The sequence below is a fragment of the Accipiter gentilis genome, chromosome 27, assembly GCF_929443795.1.
Source record: "Accipiter gentilis chromosome 27, bAccGen1.1, whole genome shotgun sequence".
Classification (NCBI taxonomy): domain Eukaryota; kingdom Metazoa; phylum Chordata; class Aves; order Accipitriformes; family Accipitridae; genus Astur; species Astur gentilis.
Window position 1 is genome coordinate 3527564 of NC_064906.1, and position 22181 is coordinate 3549744.

The window sequence follows — 22181 nt, forward strand, 5'->3', positions numbered from 1 at the left end:
CTCCACCCTCCCCCCCCCCCCCCCCCCCCCCCGCTTCTCCCTCCCCCACCACTCGCCCTGGCGGCCGCTCGCGCTCACCGGCCGGCCGGCGCGTGGCTGTCAGCTGGCGCCGACCCTCCTTCCCTGAGGAGAGACCGAGGGCGGCCATGAAGATCTGGAGCTCGGAGCACGTCTTCGGGTGAGGGGCCGGGCGGGGAGGGCTGAGGGGCGGCCGTCGAGCGACGGCGGGAGCCGCCGCCGCCGCCGCCGCCGCCGCCGCCGCTCCTGCCACCGGCCGCGCGGGCGGGCCGCCGCTCCGGCGCCTTGCCGGGCCGTGCGGGGGAAGCCGGGCCCTGCCGGGGTGAGGGCGGAGAATGGGACGTGCCGCGGGAGCGGGCGGAGGAGGGCGGCTCTCGACCGGCTATGCCGGCGCGGAGGCTCGGGGCGGTGGCGGGGATGGGAGGGGGGGCACCGGCTTCTGGCGGCGATAAATCCCTCCGGTGGGGACGGGGGCGGGCGGGGGGGACGAGCTCCCCGCTGCCGCTCCTCCATCGCCCTAAGCTGGGACCCCGTGCGGAGGTTTGTCCCTCCGCTTGCGGCGGGCGGTACCGTCCGTGAGGGCGGTGGTGGAGCGGGCCCGACGGCGTCATCGCCTGGTAAAGGTGTGGGTATTTAAGGAAAAGTAACTTCAACGCCATCCAAAAAAACCAGCTGCCGACGTACTTGATGATATATTCCAAGAGGTACGGACAGAGTGAGTGTGTATCCGTCAGGTACTCTCACAGAGATGCCCAGCAGACAGCCATTAAGGGGGAGCTCAGTAAGTTTTCTTGCCGTCAGTCCTTTTCTGCATTAAACCTGTTTGGAACACGGTTCTGGTGATCCGGTTCCACCTCTGTGTATCGAGGGAACAATGGGCAAAAGTATCAACAGGTATGTAACAAGCCATACCGGGGAGCTGATGTGGAGGACACAGCAGTTCCAGCGTGGCTCCTTCAATGCCAGCTATAACCCATCTGCTGTAGGTCTCTTAAAAATCTCTAAAGCTGAAGAGCACCAGGGGTGATAGTTCTTAAAATATTTACAAAATATCCCAGATGTGCATTTTTAAACTTCTTTAATTACATTAACACAACTGAATTCATTACACTACCAGAGATATTAGGTGTTCAACTTTAACATTAGTCTAGTATAAGTAAACCGTAGCTTCTAATAAGAAATGACAGCCAGAGGCTAGTAAGGGCTGCTTGTGTATGGTGTAACTTCTGAGTTTGAGATGAATATCTGTCACCTGGGAAACACAAAATTGGTTTTTATTTGGCATATTCTCATCGAGATCTGGGTTGGAACACCCCCATCTTATGGTGTAATGTGTGCGGGTATAGATAGTTCAGTTCAGGGGTTCACAAAATATTGTTGTGCCTTATCAGATCCCCGAGTCTTAAAGTCCCTCAAGGACACGTAACAGAAATTTGACCTTTTCAGTTTGTGTATCTTCTGTTGATGATGATGTATAGCCACTGAAGAAGGTCCTCCAGTTCTCCTTCTGATGTAGGAATTGAGGGCTCTATTTTTCCTGCTTGCACCAATAAAGCTGAAAGACCTTTTCTTACTCTTCTTGTTGGAAAAAGAACTTATTTTTCTAAGCTTCTCTTTGTTCTGGTGGTGGTGTACTGTTGATGCCCTTCTGTACTGGTCTATTTTGAGACTAAAAGTAGTATTCTTAGAAATCAAATCCATTTAGGGCCCTAAGTACAACTCTTATGTACAAGTTGGTACCCCTGAGCCTTCTTAAGTTAGGTATCAATAGTTGAATTTTTAAAGGTTCCTTTAAAGGTTACAAACATTTCATTCCAGATCTATCAGTTATTCAAATACAGAAATCATTGCATAGGGACAGAATTTCTGTATTGGATCAAGTCCATGATTTCTGTAGCCTTCTCTATTTCAGAAGAAGATATATGAAGTCCCACAACAAGAGCCATGTGGACAGCCTGTCCTCCAGTAGTGAGGCTGCTCTGATTCCAGGAGTTTGAGATTATCAAAACTTGTTTGATAAAAACAGTTCTGTATTGGGAAGAGTACCCATAAATGTAATTCATACTACCAGGCTGCTGGAAGCAGTAGTACAGGTACAGACTTAAGGCAGTGAGCTGATCTGGTTTCCGAAAATCTGTTTCTGTATTTTGCACTTCCTGATTATTGTTTTTTTAAATTAAATTTCACTTTGCTGTTTTGCTGTAGGAAGTAACAGAATCTAATGATGTTTTCTTTGATTTATTTGGTGTGTTTAGAATTGTAGCAGAATTTATGTTGGAGTGGACTTCTGGAGGTCATCTAATCCAGCCCCCTTCTCAAAGTAGGGTAAAATTAAATGTTAGGTCAGGTTGCTTTTCCAGTTGAGTTCTGAAATGGATCGAGCTTCACCAGCCTCTGTGGACAGCTACCCTGTCATTGTGGGTGTTTTGCACAGCTAATTGGAATGTCACTTGTAGCAATTTGTGACTGTTGCTCCTTGCCCTTGTCTCTGTTAGTCTTGGGTTAATAATTCCTTTCCTTACTCTGAAAAAAGGAATTCTTCTTTTTTTCCTGTTTGTGTATCAATGCTTTCTTATTGCCTTTCTAAGCATCAATGAATTCTGACGGGACTTTTGGGAGCTACGAAGCTGTACAGCACACGCCATATTACGCAAGCTGGATCCCTGATTTAGTGTTGTCTGAATACTTGCAATTAAATACAAAATAGTTACAAATATTGTCTCCTGTTATTTTTACAGACACCCCTGGGATACAGTGATCAAAGCTGCTATGAGAAAGTACCCCAACCCAATGAATCCATGTGTGGTCGGAGTAGATGTTCTTGACAGAAGCCTTGATAACCAGGGGAGGTTGCATAGTCACCGTCTTCTCAGTACAGAGTGGGGATTGCCAAGTATTGTAAAAGCGGTACGCTGTTATGGTCTTAATGGTTTATTAAGGGTGTGATGCATTTTTATGACTTCATCCGAATTGGAGCTGAATTCAAAGTAAAAGCTTAATTTATAGGAAATATCGTCCACAAATATCACATAAGCTGTAATTAGCGTACTTATAGCGAGAATACATTGTAGGCTTTAATATGCCTATAGTGTATGTTTGTCTATACATGCCTTCCAGACTGGTCTGTGTCATGCTATATGGCTCATACAACCTACCAGGATGTAGTCTTGCCACTGATCACAGTGTTCTGGTATCCATGAATTACTTTGTATTTATTTGGGGTCACTAAGAACTTGACATTTATGCGTTTTGGGGTGGGGGGTAGGCTTTTTTTAATTTATTTTAGTCCTTTTTTAATTTTTAAATTTTTTTTATTTCTTCACTTTCAGATTTTAGGAACAAGTAGAACTCTGACTTACATTGAGGAACATTCTGTGGTAGATCCAGTGGAAAAAAAGATGGAGCTTTGCTCAACTAATGTGAGTGGTAGCTTAAGAAGTTTCTGGTAATTAGTTCTGGAGATTAGATGTTTTGCTCTTAACATTTAGATTAGAAATGTCTTTGCATCTTTCATCAGGAGGTAGCAATTTCCATGTCTTAGCTGGCATCTTAGTTGGCTCTTTTTTTTTTTTTTTCCTTCCTTCTTCTTCCCACAAATAGGGAACTCTTCTTCCCACAAATAGGGAACTTTAAATACTTTGGGATCAAACATTTGTGATTTTGTTTTTAATGTAAGATTATTTCTCGGTATGCATGTAAAATAGTTTCACTTTTAGATGAATAACTTGTTCTACATTACAGTGCCATTTACAACAAAAGTTTTAATTTGAAATGCCTTTTTTCACAAAATGTAAATGAAGTATTATGCTATATTTTGGTATCCTGGGAACTTGTAACTATCAGATTTGAAGTGGAATTGTCTGTAGGAGAGACTTGTCTCTGTACAAGAGGCGTTGTCTTCCCTGAGTATTAATTTTCTGTACACTCCAAATAGTGTTATGGTTGTCTTGGTCTTGAAGAGCCTCTCTGAATTGCATGCCATAAATCAGATAAGACTCAACATTCAGAGAAACGAATGGAAAGCTGTTTGTGCTTTGTACTGTGAATAGGAACTTAGATTGATATACTTAGATCTAGGATAGGAGAAGATGCATCACCCTTTATAGGTCTTTTTATTGACTGTGTTCTGGGTTTTATATTCTGTGTACACTGCTTTGTCTCTGACATTAAATTGAGTGCTCTACTATTGAGTATTGCTGTTGATAACAGAAAAACGAAAGGTGAGAAGTGAGGATTTCAGCTGTTTTTTTTCTTTTTAAGATTACTCTCACAAACTTGGTGTCCGTTGATGAGAGACTGGTTTACACACCTCATCCTGAAAACCCTGAAAAGTAAGTAAGGATATTTGTGTGCTTCTTTGTGCATAGAAGACATTATGTTAGTCCAATTCAGTTTAGGTATTAACTTTTCTTGATTCTCTTACAGAACTGTGCTAACCCAAGAAGCAATTATTACTGTTAAAGGCATTAGCTTGAGCAGTTATCTGGAAAGCTTAATGGCAAACACAATATCTTCTAATGCCAGAAAGGTACATTTTTATTCTGTTTTCTCCCTCTCTCCTCCCACCCCTACCTTTCTTTTTGTTGAAATAGTAATTGTCAGCCATGTGCGCTGAATACTATATTTAATTTCTCTAAACTTTGTGCACAGTTTCAACTGATTTTTTTTGCAGGACCTCAGCAATTAGAATATGATTTTCCAAAGTATGAAAATGTTTCATTACTACATCTTTCCTTTTTTCAACTAGAATTGCACATCAGAACAAACCAACCTCTGTGTAGGCTACAGTTACATATAACAAACACATATATTATTAGTTGGTTTTGTTTTGTGTTCTTTTTTTTTTCCAAAGCACCTTTTTAAACATTAACCTCCTATTTCCAGGAGTTAGTGCTAGTAGTGAATATGACTTCCTTTTTAGCCTTTATAATCTGTATTTAGCAGGTAATCCTAGCATATTTTCTCTGCTGCTTTGTCAGTTGTTCCAGTTCCTGTCCATTAGTGAGCTGTCTCCTTGCCTTTGGCTGAAAGTAAGGTAGTGTAAGCAGAGGCATATTCTTTGAAGAGGTGAAACTATGCTGACTTTTGTAGGTAAAGCTACACCAACTCCTCTATCTTGTGCTTGCTTTTTCCACTTGGCTTGCAGCCATGGAGCTGTACTTCAGCACAGGCAGGACTATGGGAGTGCTTGCTTATTCTTGGGCACTTTGTCCTATCCTTCTTCAGGGAAAGTGGGAAAGAAATGGGTGGGGTTCTAGAGAAGCACAGGCCTCGCTGCCTAACAGCAGGATGAGATGAGTGCACCTGAAATTTGAGTTTGTGCTCTGCATTGCTGGAGAGGTTCAGCACAGTGGGAATCTGGTCCAGTAACTCCTGCTGTGCGAGACAGACTGTGCTTTGGCCAGCCCTTTGTCCTTGTGAGAGATGTTACTTGACCAAGGCAGTGTGAGCCAACTTGATAGAAGGTATTGAATTTACGAGATCAGAGAGGGAGAAGGCCTCCTTTTCCTCCCTTCTTGTGTGTTTTTCCAAAAATGAGAGGAAAACAGGTTAAGATCAGGGGAGGGGGGGAGGAATGATGTATAATTTCTAGACACTGAAGAGGAAGTAGCTGAGTGCTCTCTGTGTTTGTTTGGAAGTCATAAGTGGAATGTATTCCAGATAAATTAGAATTCTGTTCTGATCCAGTTTCCATGTAAAAGTCTGTGTGGGGCATATATTCTTGAAAGAGAGGTCCAAACCCTGGCTCGCAACCAAACTACAGGCTGACTCGGAGGTAGCAAAGCACTAGCTAGTTGGAATGGCCAGATCAACTAGGCACACTTAAAAGTGCTGGCTGAATTCCTCTCATGGCATCTGTCACATTTACATGTCTCTGTTGAACTCAGTGTAAATATTTCTTGGTACCTATTCAGGTGTTACCTGTGAGAGAGCTTGATTTCTTTTAAAGATTGTTCTTCTGTTCTGCCATTTTCAAGGAACACAGTGGCTCACCAGCTTCCTGCAAATCAAAAACACCTTCTGTCCTGTGTGTTTCACTGAAGAGTCTCATTAGAGATGTTGAACTTGGCAGGAATTTGTACTTGCTGTTACCAGCCCTTTGCTACCCAGTAACCTACTCTGCTGTTACTAGCTCTTCTCGCATGCTGTGCTGTGCCTCTGTGTTCTTAGCACCCCTCTTAAACTTCCTAAAAGTTGCTGAAAAATGTTTTGTTGTTCTGAAGAAATGGGAAGTATTGAGATTTTGCTCTGAGGTAGAAGTGGCAGATGATGCCTTATTATTTTTAATGATGATGGAAAAATCATTTGCCATATGTTGTAAATCTTTTCTGTGTTACTCCAGGGGTGGGATGCTATTGAGTGGATAATTCAAAATTCTGAAAGCGCCCTAAGCTAGCAGTTCTCCACATCTACAGTTTGTACTAACTAGTGGTAATGCCAGCATTCTTCTTCTTGGTACAGCATTTCAGCTTTCTAGCAAATATGTGCATGGATTGTTGTCATGTGAATTTCATAAATTAACCTGCATGTATGTTTTATATACATTGCATACAGGAATGGCAAACATGTTCATTATACTGCAGTTGTAGAGAGTGAGAGTAGGTCAGATCTAGACTGGATCAGTTAACCCATGCTTATGCCACTGGACAGCCAACTTGCTGCAGCCATGTCTTGTGCCACACAGTATTATGGTTTGAAAGTGGAATGAGGACTGCAGGTAACTAGGCATGGGGATGAGTCCCTCCACCAAGTGTTTGATCTGGTCTTAGTTTCTGTGATTTCAGTATGTAAAACTGGTACCTGAAGAAATTAATAAATTGGTTAGTGATTGGAATTGGCATTATAAAAATGAAATGGATAGGATATAAAATTGATTTCTTGAAACAGATTGCCTAACAGGGGTAATCTTTCGCATAGTGACATTGTATTTGCTTTTCTTATGCCTGAGGAATATTGTTGCCCTTCTGTGAACTTCTGTGGAAATCTGTACAAAGCTTGAAGCTGTCAGAATGCCAGACTGTTCGTGTTTTTCATTGGTCTTGTAGTTACATTCGTTTTGGTAGTGACGTGTTCCTTAAGCGATGTGACTGTGAAAAAATCTGACTTCAAGGTTGAGAGAACTGTGTGTACTCGCCTCTGGGATACCTCTGTGCAGACTGTTTTCCTTCCACTAGTCAGTGTAGCTTGTCTCTGTCATTCCTGTATTGGCTTATGGTTCAACTAATAAGATTCCTTTAAAAAAAGGAAAAAATCCATTATGCTGCTTCCCCTACTTAAGAATGTAGGTTTTTTTTACACTGCTTACTTTGAAAACAGTGTATGCCATGAGTATTTGCTTTTACATTCTCATTCCACTAAGCTTTTATGGCTGTTTTTCTGGAAAACATCAACTACAAAGGCTCAGCATTTATCAGTCACTTAAGCTCTACCAACAAATCTTCATATGCAGCATTTGGTCTGCCAAACACGTCATGCTGCTAACATATGCAATAAAGACTAATATGATATGCATGCCTGGTTATGAATGTGCTTGCTTAATGACTTACTACAGAATTTGTTGTACAGTATGAAACTTTATTGATAATCCTCTGTCAGATTTTTTTTTTTTTTTGGTAACTGGGTAGTTCTACAGTACTTGGAGGCTTTGCATCCTGTTAAGATTTTTAACTTAATTTCCTGTGCAGAATATTCCTGAAATCTTCCTTGCCAATATCACGAGTTTATTCTTAGCTGCAAAATACAGCATATAGTGTATTCAGGTCTAAGGAAACTTGTGGACCTATGTAGTCTCAAAAGCTGAAGGAAATATCTTGCTGCTCCAGTTAAATGTCGTGGATGTTTTTAAATTTTTTTAATCTTGTGAACAGATATATCAACTAAAACACTATGACCTGGTTGTTTCATAGTCAGGGTGTGTAAAGAATCTCAGTATTTTTCTACTGAGCATTTTCTGCATTGAAGGTGTTCAACTTTCTGACAAATCTTTGTGCGATTAGACAAATAAAACATCTAAGCTGTTGCTGTCTGTCTTAGTTCTCTGTGCCTGTGTCACCTAAGAGAGGACATTCTAACCTGACTTTTAAATATCCAAATGCGTGCTTACTGAAAGATGATGCCCCCTCTCTCCCCCCGCTTTGTTCCTTACAGAGCACTCCACTTGGCTAATTCATGGCTAGTTACAACTTGTTGCCATGCAGTAGCCTACTCCTGTCTGGGTGCTTTTATTCATGCTTTGCTGGTATTCCCAGGTATTGCACAGGATGTAGAGACAGTGGAAGTTACCACCTGCTGAAGCATGGTCGATTTGGAAGGAACTCAGAAGTTGAATCATAGTCATCTACGGACTTTCTTCTGCAACCCACATTTAAACTGGACAATTTAAATCATGTTTTCTTGATGATTGTCGGTATTTTTTAAAGGCATATCTTGATCTAACTTAACTTAAAGATATTAATTCTTGAGGTAATTCTGGATAGGGCTGAATCCCCCTTTCTGAGCTCTGACCAAGAGTTGAACACTTTGGTGTGATACATGGATAATTTTTCTTGGGTTAAGGACTGCCTGCCAGTGCAGACATAACAATTAGTGTTTATTCTGTGAGTCCCTGTAATATGAAAAACCTGAAGAGAAACAGTCAGCCCTTCATTGAACTTAGTGGGGGTCTTGAGAGAAATATGCTCTTATTCATAGTAAAACTTTATTTCTTTTAATAGGTTATGCTTTGCAGCCTGGAACTGGGTGTTTAATATTATTCCAGAGTAATGCTTCTAGCCTCCAAAAAAATCCTTCAAGAGTATGTGTGGGTTTTGTTTTGGCCTTTTATTTTTATTTTTATTTTTTTTTTAGGTTTTCAAAGCTGTTTGTTCAGATTCTTGTTCATGCTTAGTGGTTTATAAAGGACAACAGCAGGTTCTGGACACTTTAAAAGGTTTTTGTTCAATTTATCACCTATAATGCATGCAACGACAATAGTACATCAGAGTTCAGAACAACTCCATGTGTGTGGAGGGCTTTTCCCTCCCTTTCGCTCAATCTCTGCGGAGGGCTTGAACACTGACACTGGCTTTCCTGAAGACTTAGGACTTTTTGGGCTCAGACCCTTTATCTCCAGAACTCCTCTAGACTTGGCCAGAGCCACGTGGCTGCCAGTTACTGCTTTCCACTGTTTGTACTTCTTATTCTTAGTAGGGTAAGAGAGGTGAATGTCTCTTGGCTTCTCTTTAAGTGAAAAAAGGCCAGGTGTTTTCCTGGTCTGATCCTGTCTGCTTGTTTTGGCAAAAGCTGTCATTCTGAGCTTATGGAGCTCTAAAATCTTGCACTTTTGTTTAGTTAAAGTGCTTCTCTTTATATTCTTGGCTTCATTGTGCAGCTGGCTGCCTGCTCATCTTGTGGTCATTGGGGTGCAGTTGCTACAGTGTCTTCATAAGGTAAAAGGTTTTTGATGTGATTATTTTGCTGGATTGCCCAGCTCTTACTAAAGCATTGGCTGTCATTGCCTAGCTTTGAGGCACTCCCAATCTGAGAACTGAACAGAGAAAGACCATATCTTGATATAAAATGTGCAACTGTAGTCTCTCAATTAGTCTGTTTTATATGCTGAAAAGTTGCTGTGCATGAAGATAGAATTCAGTGCAAGTCCATCTCTGAACTCTTGCTAGATACCAAATCAATTAGTTGCTGCTTCAAAGAGCACTTGGAAGGCTATCTTTCTTTGTCCTCAAAAACTTTCCATATAACTTGGTTAATGAATCTGAGAATAGTACGTAGACTTTGCCGTAATTTTGCTGATATTCTTTGGGTGGTGGGAGCAGCAAACAGTAGAAACAGCAATACTCTTACATAAGGGAACTTAACTGCTGAATTAGGCTTTTTGCCTAGGTGTGCTACTGGAAGCTCACACCGATATTGCATTTACTTCTTGCTTATGGGTTAAGAAAATGCCTTTGCAGTGAAGTTTCCGTAAGAAAAGATGCTAAGAAATTATCCATATAATTGGGTATTAAACTATGCAGGGCATGAAATTAATTTTAAAACAAGTCTCGTGTCTGACAGAGGAAAAACTACAGAAACATGAGCAGTGGTGGTGTATCTGTTCAGATTCTAAATTCCAGTATTTTCCTGGCAGGGTCGGGATGCCCTGGAGTGGGTGATCAGCAAACTAAACACAGAATTGGAGGAGCTGAAGTCAACACGCGACGGAATGAAACCAGCAATGGCAGCAGCGTCAACAGAAAAATAAAACCAAAAATACCAAGTAACTGACAGAAAAGTTTTATTCTGCAGACTGCTTTGTAGATCTCCCTTCCAAGGCTGATCTGCAGAGGTTTTATATATTTATAAGAATATTGGATCAGTGGAAAAGTAACCTCATCCGTCACCTCCACAGCAGCTCCTGTTGCCTGCTGAAGATTACATTGACCTCCTGCAGATACTCTTTTCATTTAAACAATTTATTTTTAACACTGGAAACAAAACATTTAGCGCATTTAAAACTGCCTAAATGTGCCTTTTATAATGAAGATGGAGAGTATATTTACACTATCTCAGTTTTTTGTACTCAAACTTGAAAAGAATGCATGTATGGTATTAAGGGTTTTCCATGTGAACTCTTGTTCTGTGAAGGGCTGATAGGTACTAGAGCACTGAATTTCGTCTGTTTTGTAATCTGATAGTGTCTTACGACCATTTAAAGGGAACTACATGAGTCAGAACATGATACTGTAGAATTAGGTATCTTATCTAGAGAATCATCCCAAAAAGCTAAAACTTGTGTGGTACTAACTTTTCTTACGTTGTTTAAATGTGCTGCGTGAACGTGACACACAGATACTTTACCTCTTAGAGTTTGTATCCAAACAAAGATGAAGTTTCTATTGATGTTAATAGCCTAAAACAGTTTTTTTGGTGAGGAGAAGGGTATAATTTATTTTCGTATTTATTAACTTGCCCTGGTTCCTCCCCTCCCTATGAGAAGAGGAGTAGTAATTCCTGGAAGGTGCTGGAAAATACTTATTTATATCTAAGAAGGGTACTTGTGGGCTACTTGAATGAAGAGGCTGTGCTGTTCAACTGGTCCTTGCTCTTCACATCATGTCTTAACTGAGGGAGAGGCTGATGCAATATCCAGAAGAGTTGAAACAAGAAATAAGCAGAGAATTTGAAATCCAAATGGTAAGGTTTCGTGAACATGTACTTTTCATGCCCTGAATGGAGAAAACAAGAGTACAAGAAAAACAAATGGACTCTCCTTTTTGAGTGTTTTCTACTAACTACTGACTACCAGTGTAACTGAATTTTTTCAGCACTTTTCCACACTGGTACAAAATCATTTTAGGATCTTTTTAAATGGTTCTCATTATCTGGAAAAATACTCCAGTAACTGCAGAAATTGCTTCCTATAAAATGTGCATAAATATATATTGGTAAGTCCTAGCCTTGTCTGATGTTTGCAAAGTTTTCATATTTGGTCCAGGTATAGTATACGTTTCTTAGACAGTCCTCTGTTAGGGCATTTTAACTTATTTTTTAGTGTGCACACAAAGTGAAATAAATGTTGCAAGGATGTTTACTTGTTCAAGTGGCAAGCATGTATTTAGGAAGCTGTTAAAGAGCATGAGTAACTTTGAAAAAACTAGAAGAGTAAAATGTTGGTCACTGTTTTGATCTGGTAACTTTACAGTGTCTGTAGCTTAAGGGAAATTTCAACGTTCATATTCTGGTTAGTTTGAAAGTGAACATTAATTTGGGTGTAACTATAGTCTCACTAAACTACATGATCCTAATGAATAAACTTAATTAAAAAAAAAATATTAGTCAAAAGCAATTAAATGAGTAGTTAATATTTACATTGCTCTTTTTATATGGACCTAAAACCTTTCTTATTTTGGAACAGAAACTTAAGACCTTAAAGCCTGATAGCAGCTCTTGTCCGGAAGATACGCTGGATAGCTTTGCTGCAGGTCAGTTGTGCTTCTCGGAGCGATGCCACTTCCTGGATAAAGCAAGCAGAAGATGTTCTAGCTCCTGGTGGTATCCTGCTAGGAAGGGGAGTGCAGCTATGGCAGAGCTCTGCAAACGAAAGGTGAAGATGAGTAAGCATGTGTGCATGTGGAAACCTGTACTACAGCATTTCCATACATGCCTTCTGGAGATGATGAAAACATAAATGTTGGGGGGGGGGCGTAGAGCAGCCTTGGGAGAGGTTCATTTATTGCTTCAGTTTGGAAGAAGAATTGTCTAAAGCTGCTTCTTGCATCAGATTTGAAATAATTGCTTAGTGTTGTCTTAAAGCCCACTGAGTTGTGCATAGCACCTTCCAGCACTAGCTGATGTCCCAGAAAAGTCACCACAGGCTCCTATTCCCTCTAGGGTTGAGCTCCTCTGCCACACTGAATTAGGGTCAGTACCAGTTATGCACCAGTTTTCTGGATTACTTTCTCTGCACTTTGTTTCCTTTCCCCAGAAACAAATCCTTATGTGCTTGTGTTGCAGCATCTCCTTTCCGTTTCATTCCCTACTGGTTTTGGGCTGCTTCTGCTCCACGTTTCATGCTACTTGGGAACCATATGGCTAGATGCTTGGTTTTCCAATCTGTCTGCTGCTTCACTTGCCATGGATCAGCACCTTGCCTGCTTGGGCTCAGTCCTCTGCTTTTCTCTAGGCTAAATGGGAGCAGGGAAGCTTTGAGTGGGAAAATTAGGTAATTTCATCTGCTACTGGACAGTGCTGCTGCTTCTCATCGTGTCTTTGAGTAGGTGACACTCCTGCACCTCTGGGCTTATTGATCTTCCTGTGGTTGCTCATTTTGCCCATGTGGACAAAGGACCAGCCAGTGGTCGCGCTGGGACCAAGTAGGCTCCAGTGTTTAGCAGATGGAGTGATTCTAAATTTCCTGTAAGCTTTCCTGGACACTTTCACTCTTCTGCTTTCTGCTCATCCAGTTTGCATATGGGGCTCCCACCCTTCTCCCTTGACCATGTGACTCTTCTCCATGGGATCAGTAGCTGTATGTTCAGTGCTGCTCTCTGCATAATACTGCTTTTTGAAGCACTCCCATTTCCCACTCCAGTTCTGTCACCATTGTAGTCCGAGTTGACCCTAGCCCCTACCTTTGGAATTGCTTATCTTGGTCCTTCCCTGGGGACCCCCCCCCCCCCCCCCCATCTTTATTTACTGGAAATGGCTAAAAAGTATTTCTGAAGTGAGTTTTATGTCATGTGCATTGACTGAGGTGTCTGTCAAAGATGGAAAGCTGCATGTGAGGAAAAGTGCTAGGCTGCTTGTGGGAGCTGGGGAGGGGGTGTAGCTTTTTGGATTGGTGCAGAAACAGCTGGGTACTTAGAAGGAGAAAATTGATAAAGCAGAAATGGCATTAAGTCAACTCTCATTAACTTGGGAGGATCTCGAAGCACTGGGGACCAAGCAGAAGAAAGCTCAGCACTTGTAACCATGCTGATTAATGGGTAGCAAGTGCCATTTTGAATAAGAATTCTGCGCTTTGAGAGTTGAAAACAGAGTTTTGTGTGCTGGGGGAAGGAGGTTGTCCGCTGCTGTTGTTCAAGCCACCGAGGCTTGCAGTTCAGTGTTTCTCAGCTGTTAGGTTGCAACTCAAGGGAAAGGAGGGTGTGTGGGTGTGTGTAGGGCGGTGGTTTGGTTTTAAGAATTTAGCGCCAGTGTATCAGGTCCCCAGACTGGTTAGAAGTGTGGCTGCTCGCTGTGCCCCATGACTAGAGCTGCATTGCACTCACCTGCTGTGGAAGTATGATGCTGGGGATAGCTGGGTCCTGACTGCAGGGAAACAGCAAGGGAAGATGGCAGCGGTGGTTCCTAAAATGTGGCAAACTGGGCATGTTAGCTTTTGGCCCTGAAGGATTTTAAGATGTTGAAAATACCAAACTTGAGATGATAAACTCCGGTTTCTGGGTGACATCTGTTTTTCACGCTAGTGCAGACAGGCTCATGTTTGCAACAAAAGGCATTAACATAAAACAGTGTAATCAAACGGTCTTGCGTGTAATTGGTTTTGTGTAGACTATCCCTTTTTTTCCTGACTTGCCCTTGTGCCAGTGTGAGTCTCCATGCCCCCCCATACTTCTGACTTCTTTTCCCCCTTCAGGTCAGCAGGCACGATGTGGGAAGGGTCATATTTGTTGGAAAAATGGGCAATCCTAGTGTCAGTTGCAGTATTCTTGAAAGACTTGCTTAACACAAGTAAAGGCACTGAACTGCAGCACTTAGCATGTGTCGGGTACTGATGTACGGCACATATCAGGCATTGATGTATCTGATGATGTAATAGAGTAGCACTAAGATGGCCAGTGACATTCCTTGATGTGACACTTTTCATTTAAATCTTCAGGTGGAGCAGTGGGTAACGCCTTTCCTATTCTTGCATCTTCCTAGATTGTAAGCTGTGAAGGGCAGGACTCTGTAAAGTGTCTATGTACACTATGGTGCTATCTTAAATAAATGACATCATCAGTTTAAAAAAACACTTCTGGGTGTAACTGCTGTAATATAAAACAGGCTGTTGGTTTTCAGAGAATGCTGCAGAAAAATTATTTGTGTTAGTCTGTACTGGGTAAACAGCATGACCCAGTACCAGGCTCCCTGGTGCTCGCTGTAAGCTACACATCATACTGGTCAAAAGCTCTGCAAGGGTCCTCTGTGCCTGGACTGGTAACTCCATTTGGGTCTGGCAGCTGCTTCATTTTGCAGTAAAACAGGAAAATGTCATCTAAAATGATTAGCCTTGACTTGTAAATAAGACCTTATTTATCTAATAAATGTCATCTTACCCCACCGACTGGTCAGAATCATGGTAGGTCATGCTTTTGCTATGAATTTGTTCAATGAAAAGGTATGTTTGTGAAGCACAAGTCCTGTCCTCTTCATTTTTCCACAGCTGAGGTGATTGAGGTATGATTCTCTTTTATCAGAAGGTACCTGCAAGTAAAATCATCAGTAAGGGCTCCTAATGTGGGGCCCTGCTGCTACAATGCTTACTCTTCTTACTCTTCTATAATTTTTTTTGTAACCTAGTTAAAATCTGCAGCAGCTAAGGTTCAGGGCTTTACCTGACCAAACAAATGTGGAACACGCCCTGACCAGCTGTGCTGTGTAAGAAATGATGCTCGCCATCTTTACAGTTAGCTCAAGAAAGAGTGAGCAATGCAGTGTCATTTTAAAGAACTTTTTATTAGTAACGCATAAACAAGAAATTGCATTTCAGTACCACATAACATGAAAACAAGCAGAAGACAATTCTATTGCCTTCCTCTGTTAGAGCTGATGCCCCGGGTGTACCTCAAGCCGCACAGACGGCACATGCGCAGTGACAGCACAGAAGCAGGAGAGACATTCGAAGGGGAAGGGTTTGTGCTTTGGGCCTGTTAAGGTCCAAAGAGTACAGCTCCTGTTTGGGATTTTCTTCTTTTCCTTTATTGAAGGAAGGGGTTGGGGAGGGGAACCAGCTTTAACAGAAATACAGCTCAAATACACTCCTCATTTTATCTTCGTTTTGCTTTTTAATTCACAGGTAATGTAACAACCAGCCCCTAAAATAGAAACGTGCCCATCTTAAATGTCTAAGCCAAAGCTGGGCCTTGGCCTCTACTTGTCCTGGAAGCCGGGCCACGAGAACGCAGCCTCTATATAGACATGTCAACTTAACTGGTGCTTATTTCCACCAAACTTTGGAAGCCAACCTCCTGCAGAAGTTGCATCAATTCACACCCATGTCCTTTAATTCTAGATTTAGCAGCCCCTGAAATCCAGTTTGGCAATTCCACACTGCAATGTTTGGCCTAGAGCCTGTCCTGCAAAAGCACTGCTGGCTCCCACTGTTAAGTACTGACCTGACTCTGGTTAGAGAAATGCAGTGAGGACCTGTAGCTTAATGTAAATACTACAGCTGCGTGGGAGGCACCAAGAATGTATTTTTTTCATACTGGATGCTCACTTTTTTGTACTTGCAGCTTTTTTTTAATCAAATGGGTTAATAATCAAACAGGTCTTTTCCAGCTGTGACTGTAGATTAAGGAGCCTGGCACCTTGAAAAACTATCTGCTTAAAAATCTATTTTTTCTTAGCTATAGAAAGGTCCATTCCAACTGGCTTCCTCTAGAACTGTTCTACAAAAAACATCTCGACGACCTTTGCAGACTGCAGCGGCTTCTGTCGTTATTTCAGGACACAGAGCCCAGGCTGCCTTGTGTATCCCACACCCAGTTCAGCCAGGCACCGCCACTGCGAAACAGCCCGACCAGAGGAGAAACCCAAAAGTTACTGAATTGCAGTTTCGTGCAAATAAACAAGCAAAGCTACCGCCACATAAAAGTTGCTGTGTCTACTTGATAACTATTTAGCTCCGTCTCCTGATTATGCCCTATGATGTTTGTTGAGTGCAGACTACCATGGTAAAATTCATTCACAAATCTTTGCTTGTCAAAGTGTCGTAAAGTTTCAACTATCTGCAGTTCAGGGCACCTGGACATGGCGCTAACTGCTTTCAAGTACTGACTGCTGATGGAAACTCGCAGTGCAGGATGCTATTAGCTCTGACCCTGAGCACTCTCTCGTCAGCAGCTCTCAAAATTCTTTCAATGGTTGTAACCACTTTGTAGTCCCCATTTTTGCAGATGGGAATCCTGGGGCACGGGAAGGCTCGCAGCTTGCCCCAGCTCAACGGAGCAACAAGAACAGCTCTGGGATTTTTCAACGTCAAGCCGAGAACGAAGGGAAGGGCGGTGGGCTTCCTCTGCTTGGGGCTGCTGGAGCTCGTGGGTGCCGCTCAGCCCCCACCCCTTGCACATGGTAGCTGGCACCAGCTCTCCCAACGGAAGGGCACTGCGGCGCTGGACTGGATCGAGCTGCCGTGAGGACAATGCTTGTGAACTTACACTTACGTGTCAGGAAATGGGTTGTGTCTTTGTGTATCAAGTCAGACTGCCCCTCCCTTGTGGTTCTCCTACCAGGAAACTTTGGTCAATAGTACTTGCAGGTACCCAAAAAATCTGAAACGCAGTAGTAAAAATCAGACAGAAACAACAAAACAGATCTTTATAGCTGGAATCAATATTCATAAACATTCTCAGATTGGCCTTAAGATACAGAGATACAAAAGAAGAAATAAACCAGAGCAGCTCCAAGTTACCAACATGGAAATACTGTAAAATTTTATGGTAACATTAACATAATCTGTATGCAGTAGCACCAGAGCATACAGTCACAGCACTCTTCCCTCATGCCTGTGTGCTGTCACTGTTTCACAGATGAGACTGAGCTCATAAGAAACATTCCTAATAGGTACAGAGCTGCTGGATGAGGTAAAGCATGAAGGTAGCAATTGGGAGTCTGAAGTTGGACCTTCTAAATTAGTTTTAACCTATAGAGCATGCAGCCATTAACTAACCGTGGAAGCTGATGCTGAACTTCTCTGGGGAAAAAGGGAGCTTGAAAGAACAGAGAACATCTTAATAGTTGTGATAAAAATGTTCTTTCCACTTCTGGTTTAAAAACAATCCAAAAACCTCTCCAAAAGACTGCCAGCACTTCTCTCCCAGATGAGGGAGGGAGATTTCCCAAAGCCTGGACTACAAGGAGGACAGGCACGTCTCAGCTACAGACCGTTGGTGTGGAAAGTAGCAACACCCTGGTAACAGAGGGAGCTGGCTGCAAGCGATGAGTAGGTGCTAATCGCATCACTGGCCTTACACAAGCAGTTTTATTGCTATTCTAAAAGTACTTCGACAGGTTTCCATGCCTTCATGCAGCCCAGCCAGCGTTCAGCTGTTACTCAATCATTTTCATTAACAAGTCTTTGCCAAAAGAAGTGTCTGACTGATCTTACAAAACTAGAAAAGCATGGAAGAGAGACAGAACCTTTAAATCAGCTTCCACATGAATTAATTAACACAGACAGGGGCTATAATGGAAAGGCATTTTATTTTTGCCAGGTTAACACCCCTCCCTCTATAAAGGAAGTAATGGGGAAAGGGGAAAAAACAACAACCCCCCCGAAGCATTACTGTCACCGTGAGCATTGGAAAGGTCGCGTTCGAGAGCTGCAGCAAAGGCCTGCTCGCTTCCCCCATCGCCGCCGTGAGGCAGAGCTGGTTTTGAATTCTCCACAACCAGGTTCACAAACAAACTAGCAAGAGGGATGCTGCTGGTGGCATTTTTAACTCCTTGGGTCTCCTATGTTATATTTAAACAGATCATGGGCATATTAATAAATCTAAAAAAATAATAAATTTAAAAATTCGTGGAAGGGAGCTCACTGTGCTAGTCCCGCATTTTTTTCGGCAGTAATTCACTCTAAAATGCCTATGGAGTGCAAACTGTTATTAGGGGGCTGAAAGCCTTAACTCTAATAAAGATAATAGCCAACACACATATAAATAAGACTCATTTCCATTTTAAAACATCATGGGAAAGTCAATTCCCATTGCATGATTGATGGAGACTTCCTAAATATTAATAAATATATTACACATATTTACAAGCTTCTGATTTCATCCTCTGACGCTAATGTGAAGTTCAGACCGTAAATAGGACATGCTGGGCGGCACCGCAGGGTACGCAGGCAGATGGCTGCAGTGGATTTGGGATGCTAGTGCAAGCAGCGAAATGGAAAGCTAAAAATAGCCCACTCCGCAGAGAGGCAGGCAACCAGTGAGCTGAGCTCCTGAGGCTTTGCGTGAGAAACCAACCCGCTGTTTTTTCTTTTGTGGAACGAAATGCCAGGCGAACGCCGAGAAACTGTGCCAGAGAGGAAGGGATGGGAGGGGAGAGGCAGCCCTCTGCACCACGTTTTCTGGAGCTTGCCACAGCGTGTGTCAGCAGCCCAGGAGGGGGTTTCCCACAGAAAAAGGGAGGTTATCCAGGCCCTGCCCCACGGCAGCTCTGGGTGAGCAACACGGAGCAGTTTGTACAACCTCTGCGTCGTTGTTCGGTGTTTGCGCCCTGCCCAGTGCAGCAGAGTCCGGCCCGAGCCAAGGGCTGCTGGGCATCCCGGGAAGGCAAAGGCTGCATGGCGAGGCTCCGCCGCTTCCCCAGAGCCGCCCCGGATGCTCCCCAGGCGGAGGGGGGCACAGGCGTGCCACGAGGGACTCTTTCCCTTCGCACGCTCGGGTTTTACTTAGTTCTTGATCCTGCCTGCTCTGCAATGTCCCAAATCCCTCTCAAAGGGGAGAATAAGCGTGCTGGATCCCCTGCACCTCTGTGGCTTGAGGATGCCAGGGAAGAAGATTGAGCGATTGTAACGTGTGGCTGGGGCATTTCCAGGAGAAAACGGTAAGAACAACAACAGGGGAGATGCAAAGTGAGATTTCCTGCATTTCTTTCAGCCTAGTTTTCCTGATGTACTGTGCGGCAAACACACGGCCTGGTTTTGGCACAGAAACAAGAAAAAGTGCTGATGTGACTGAGATCAGGCGACCCCTTCCAGCGAGAGCAGAGCTTTCAAATCAGCCTGTGCTGCTCACCTCCTGCAATCCTGCATCCTTATCTCACGCCAGTACCTCAAGTGCCTGAACATGCAAGACACTTGTCCAGAGGTACCCCGAGGAGAGGGCCATGACACCTGCCCTGCTTCTCCTGTTTGCATTGGTTCAGAAAAAAATTAAAAACATTATTTCAATAAGCCCTGCATACGCAAAAATTCTCATTTTCCAAGGGGGCGTTTAAAGAAAAAGGATGGATGAGTCCCTAGGGAGGTGTAAGGGACTTTTGCATGTGCTTTTTAAATCAACTTAAAAGATAAAATATGAGTGGCTGCTCCGAAGGCTGCAATGTAACGTGCAAATACACTTTGAAGGGGAAGTCTTGTTCCCCGGGGCAGCAAGAGGCAGCCCACAGTGGGACTGGAGCCGAGCTACCGAAGGGGAGCCAACCACTCCGGGGGCCCCAGAGCCTCCACACCGTGCCCTACCAGGGCTGGCGGGGCAGTCTGCCTTCTCTTGGGCTTTTCAGTGCACGAGATTTGGACAGGAGAATCTGTTTTGATTAACACATCTTTAAAATCAGGTTACGGAAATCCAGTCCCAGCTACTTTGGAGCAGTTCTGAGGTATCTCTCATTAATCCGAAGTATAGAAATGTTAATAAATAGATCTGAAACTTTTCTGCTATGTCATTCTATAATACACTGCTATATAGATATTAAATATGCCTCAGGGTATTAAAAAAATTTATGAAAAAGTTACAGTAGTTGATTTTCAAGTATTAATAACTTGGCTATGTTAGCTTGTTTTTAAATACCAAAATGATCTGGCCCCAAATTATTGACTAAACTCTGGCTATGCCTGAATTTAAAAAAAAGTATTTTGAATATAAAAAAAAGTGCAAAAAAGCATGAGATGTCAGTCAACATTGTAACATTGTTGGAACTTCTAAACAACTAGTCTAGCACTCTTCCATGAGTGAATTAAAAAGGGAAAAAGAATGAAAAAAAAAAAGGAAAAAAAAAAAAGAGAGATTGCTCCCAATCTGAGACAGTACTGCCCCAAATTTCAGCAGAACACGAATTTTTACAGCCAAGCTATAAACCCCAGAAAAAATGGGGTTATCACTGGATATGCTGTCAGACATAACTATAGCAGTATTTGTGTGCTCCATTATAATACAAATGTACACCTTACCCACTATTTTCTCTGTGTAACCACTAGAACAACTTTACAGGTATTCAGTTAAAATTAGAAGCCTCCCTTATTTCTCATCCTCCCCATAAACTGTACAACTCTGTCTACCACTAAAATTCACTGCTACTAGTAGTCATCATCATACATTCAAGATAGAAAGTAAACTACTAAAACCTGCTCAGGAGACACTTAGAAGTACGCTAAGGTTTAAAAAGTACAGCAGCTCAGGGGAATGGCCAACCACACGGGCGAAGAGCTTCATCGTGTATTTTGCCCTAGGACACAGACATTGTAGAGTCCGGTGCTGAACCCTGATCTCAGAGCAACCGAAACAGTTCAACGAAAGATGGTTTTGACCACAGTCGCTTACACTCGGTGTCTGGTGTGCAATACGACCCTTTGCTGTTTCAACTAGGACGTGAGCATTACTAGGGCGGTAATGCCAATATGACTTACTGTTTGCTACTGTGCTAACATGGACACTTGGTTAGATTTGGTTCTCCGTTAAACACCTGTTTTCAGCTCATCTCCTGAAAAATGATTCAAAGCATGATTAAAAAAAGATTGAAAGCAAGAAAAGGCTTTCGAGTTTCAACACACATATACAAAAGAGGCAACAATTTCAAACCATTGATTTTCTTCCAGTGCGAGCAGCTGACCCGTTGCGTATCATTCTGCACAGATCTAAACATAGCGTTGTGTCTCTGGGAACCATTGGAGTAGGAAATCCTGTGACCTAACGCAAATTCAAGCCAGTCAAGTGAAACGAAGCAACAGAATGATAATCCAGTTTCAATGACCTTGCTCATGGATGATGACCTCATGAAGACAAAAGCAAAGAAAAAGGCACACAGCTCAGATCTCATTGATAGTCCTTTCAGAGGGGCAGTATTCAGAGGTTCCCGGAGACGACATATAGAAGGACTGCGTTTTCCTTTTTAACCTGGCTCGCTTGTTGGCCAGAGATAGGCTGCGCCGGCTTGAATTGATGATTTCTGAAATAAACTTCTTGCAGTCCACACACACCTCCATCGTGCTCCAGTCCTCCATCAATTCTTTGGGAAACTCTTCATGTGACTTATCCACAGATTTGGACCTTGAGGTCAACCTGAAAGGCAAAAGAACAGGACCTGTCACATTGTTTAGCTCCACGGCAGTGGGCCCCAAGGAATACCTTCAGGAAACAGCACACTGGAACAGTCTTGCTTTAAATCTTCCTATCTTCTGTCCCAAAAATGACACCAGGAGACCAAACACCGGAGAGGACAGCTTCTGCCTGGTTTGGCAAGATTGCAGGGTGACTAACTGAGGGCATTTTCCTTGACAAAAACAACCTTACTAATAATTATAAATAGATGATGTGTTTGGCTAATTTGACACAACATCATAGCACTAGTGAATTATGCAGAGGGGTTATACTGTAGATTCCCTCAAAAAGGAGCATTTCTTTTATCTTTTAATTTCTTGTAGTAGCTTTGACAACCATCTGTGTGTAAGATATAAAACCAGTACGTAACTTCAT

General features: G+C 42.7%; 2 protein-coding genes across 5 annotated transcripts in view; one reads left to right on the top strand and one right to left on the bottom strand.

Annotated features, from left to right (window-relative positions):
* The first annotated feature begins 44 nt into the window (after positions 1-44).
* Positions 45-11642, top strand: PRELID3A (PRELI domain containing 3A). Its single transcript, XM_049830350.1, is given in 7 exon segments — positions 45-178; positions 2757-2925; positions 3348-3437; positions 4279-4349; positions 4444-4546; positions 10145-10208; positions 10211-11642. Coding segments are annotated over 7 exon segments (600 nt in total). The 5' UTR covers positions 45-146; the 3' UTR covers positions 10282-11642.
* A 4830-nt stretch (positions 11643-16472) lies between these two features.
* Positions 16473-22181, bottom strand: part of SPIRE1 (spire type actin nucleation factor 1) — a 133628-nt gene continuing 127919 nt past the window's right edge. For all 4 annotated transcript variants that reach the window (XM_049830326.1, XM_049830324.1, XM_049830325.1 and 1 more), the window contains one exon: positions 16473-21767. In XM_049830326.1, the coding sequence (XP_049686283.1) occupies positions 21515-21767 (253 nt within the window). In that variant the 3' untranslated portion in view covers positions 16473-21514. The remainder of the gene's footprint in view (positions 21768-22181) is intronic.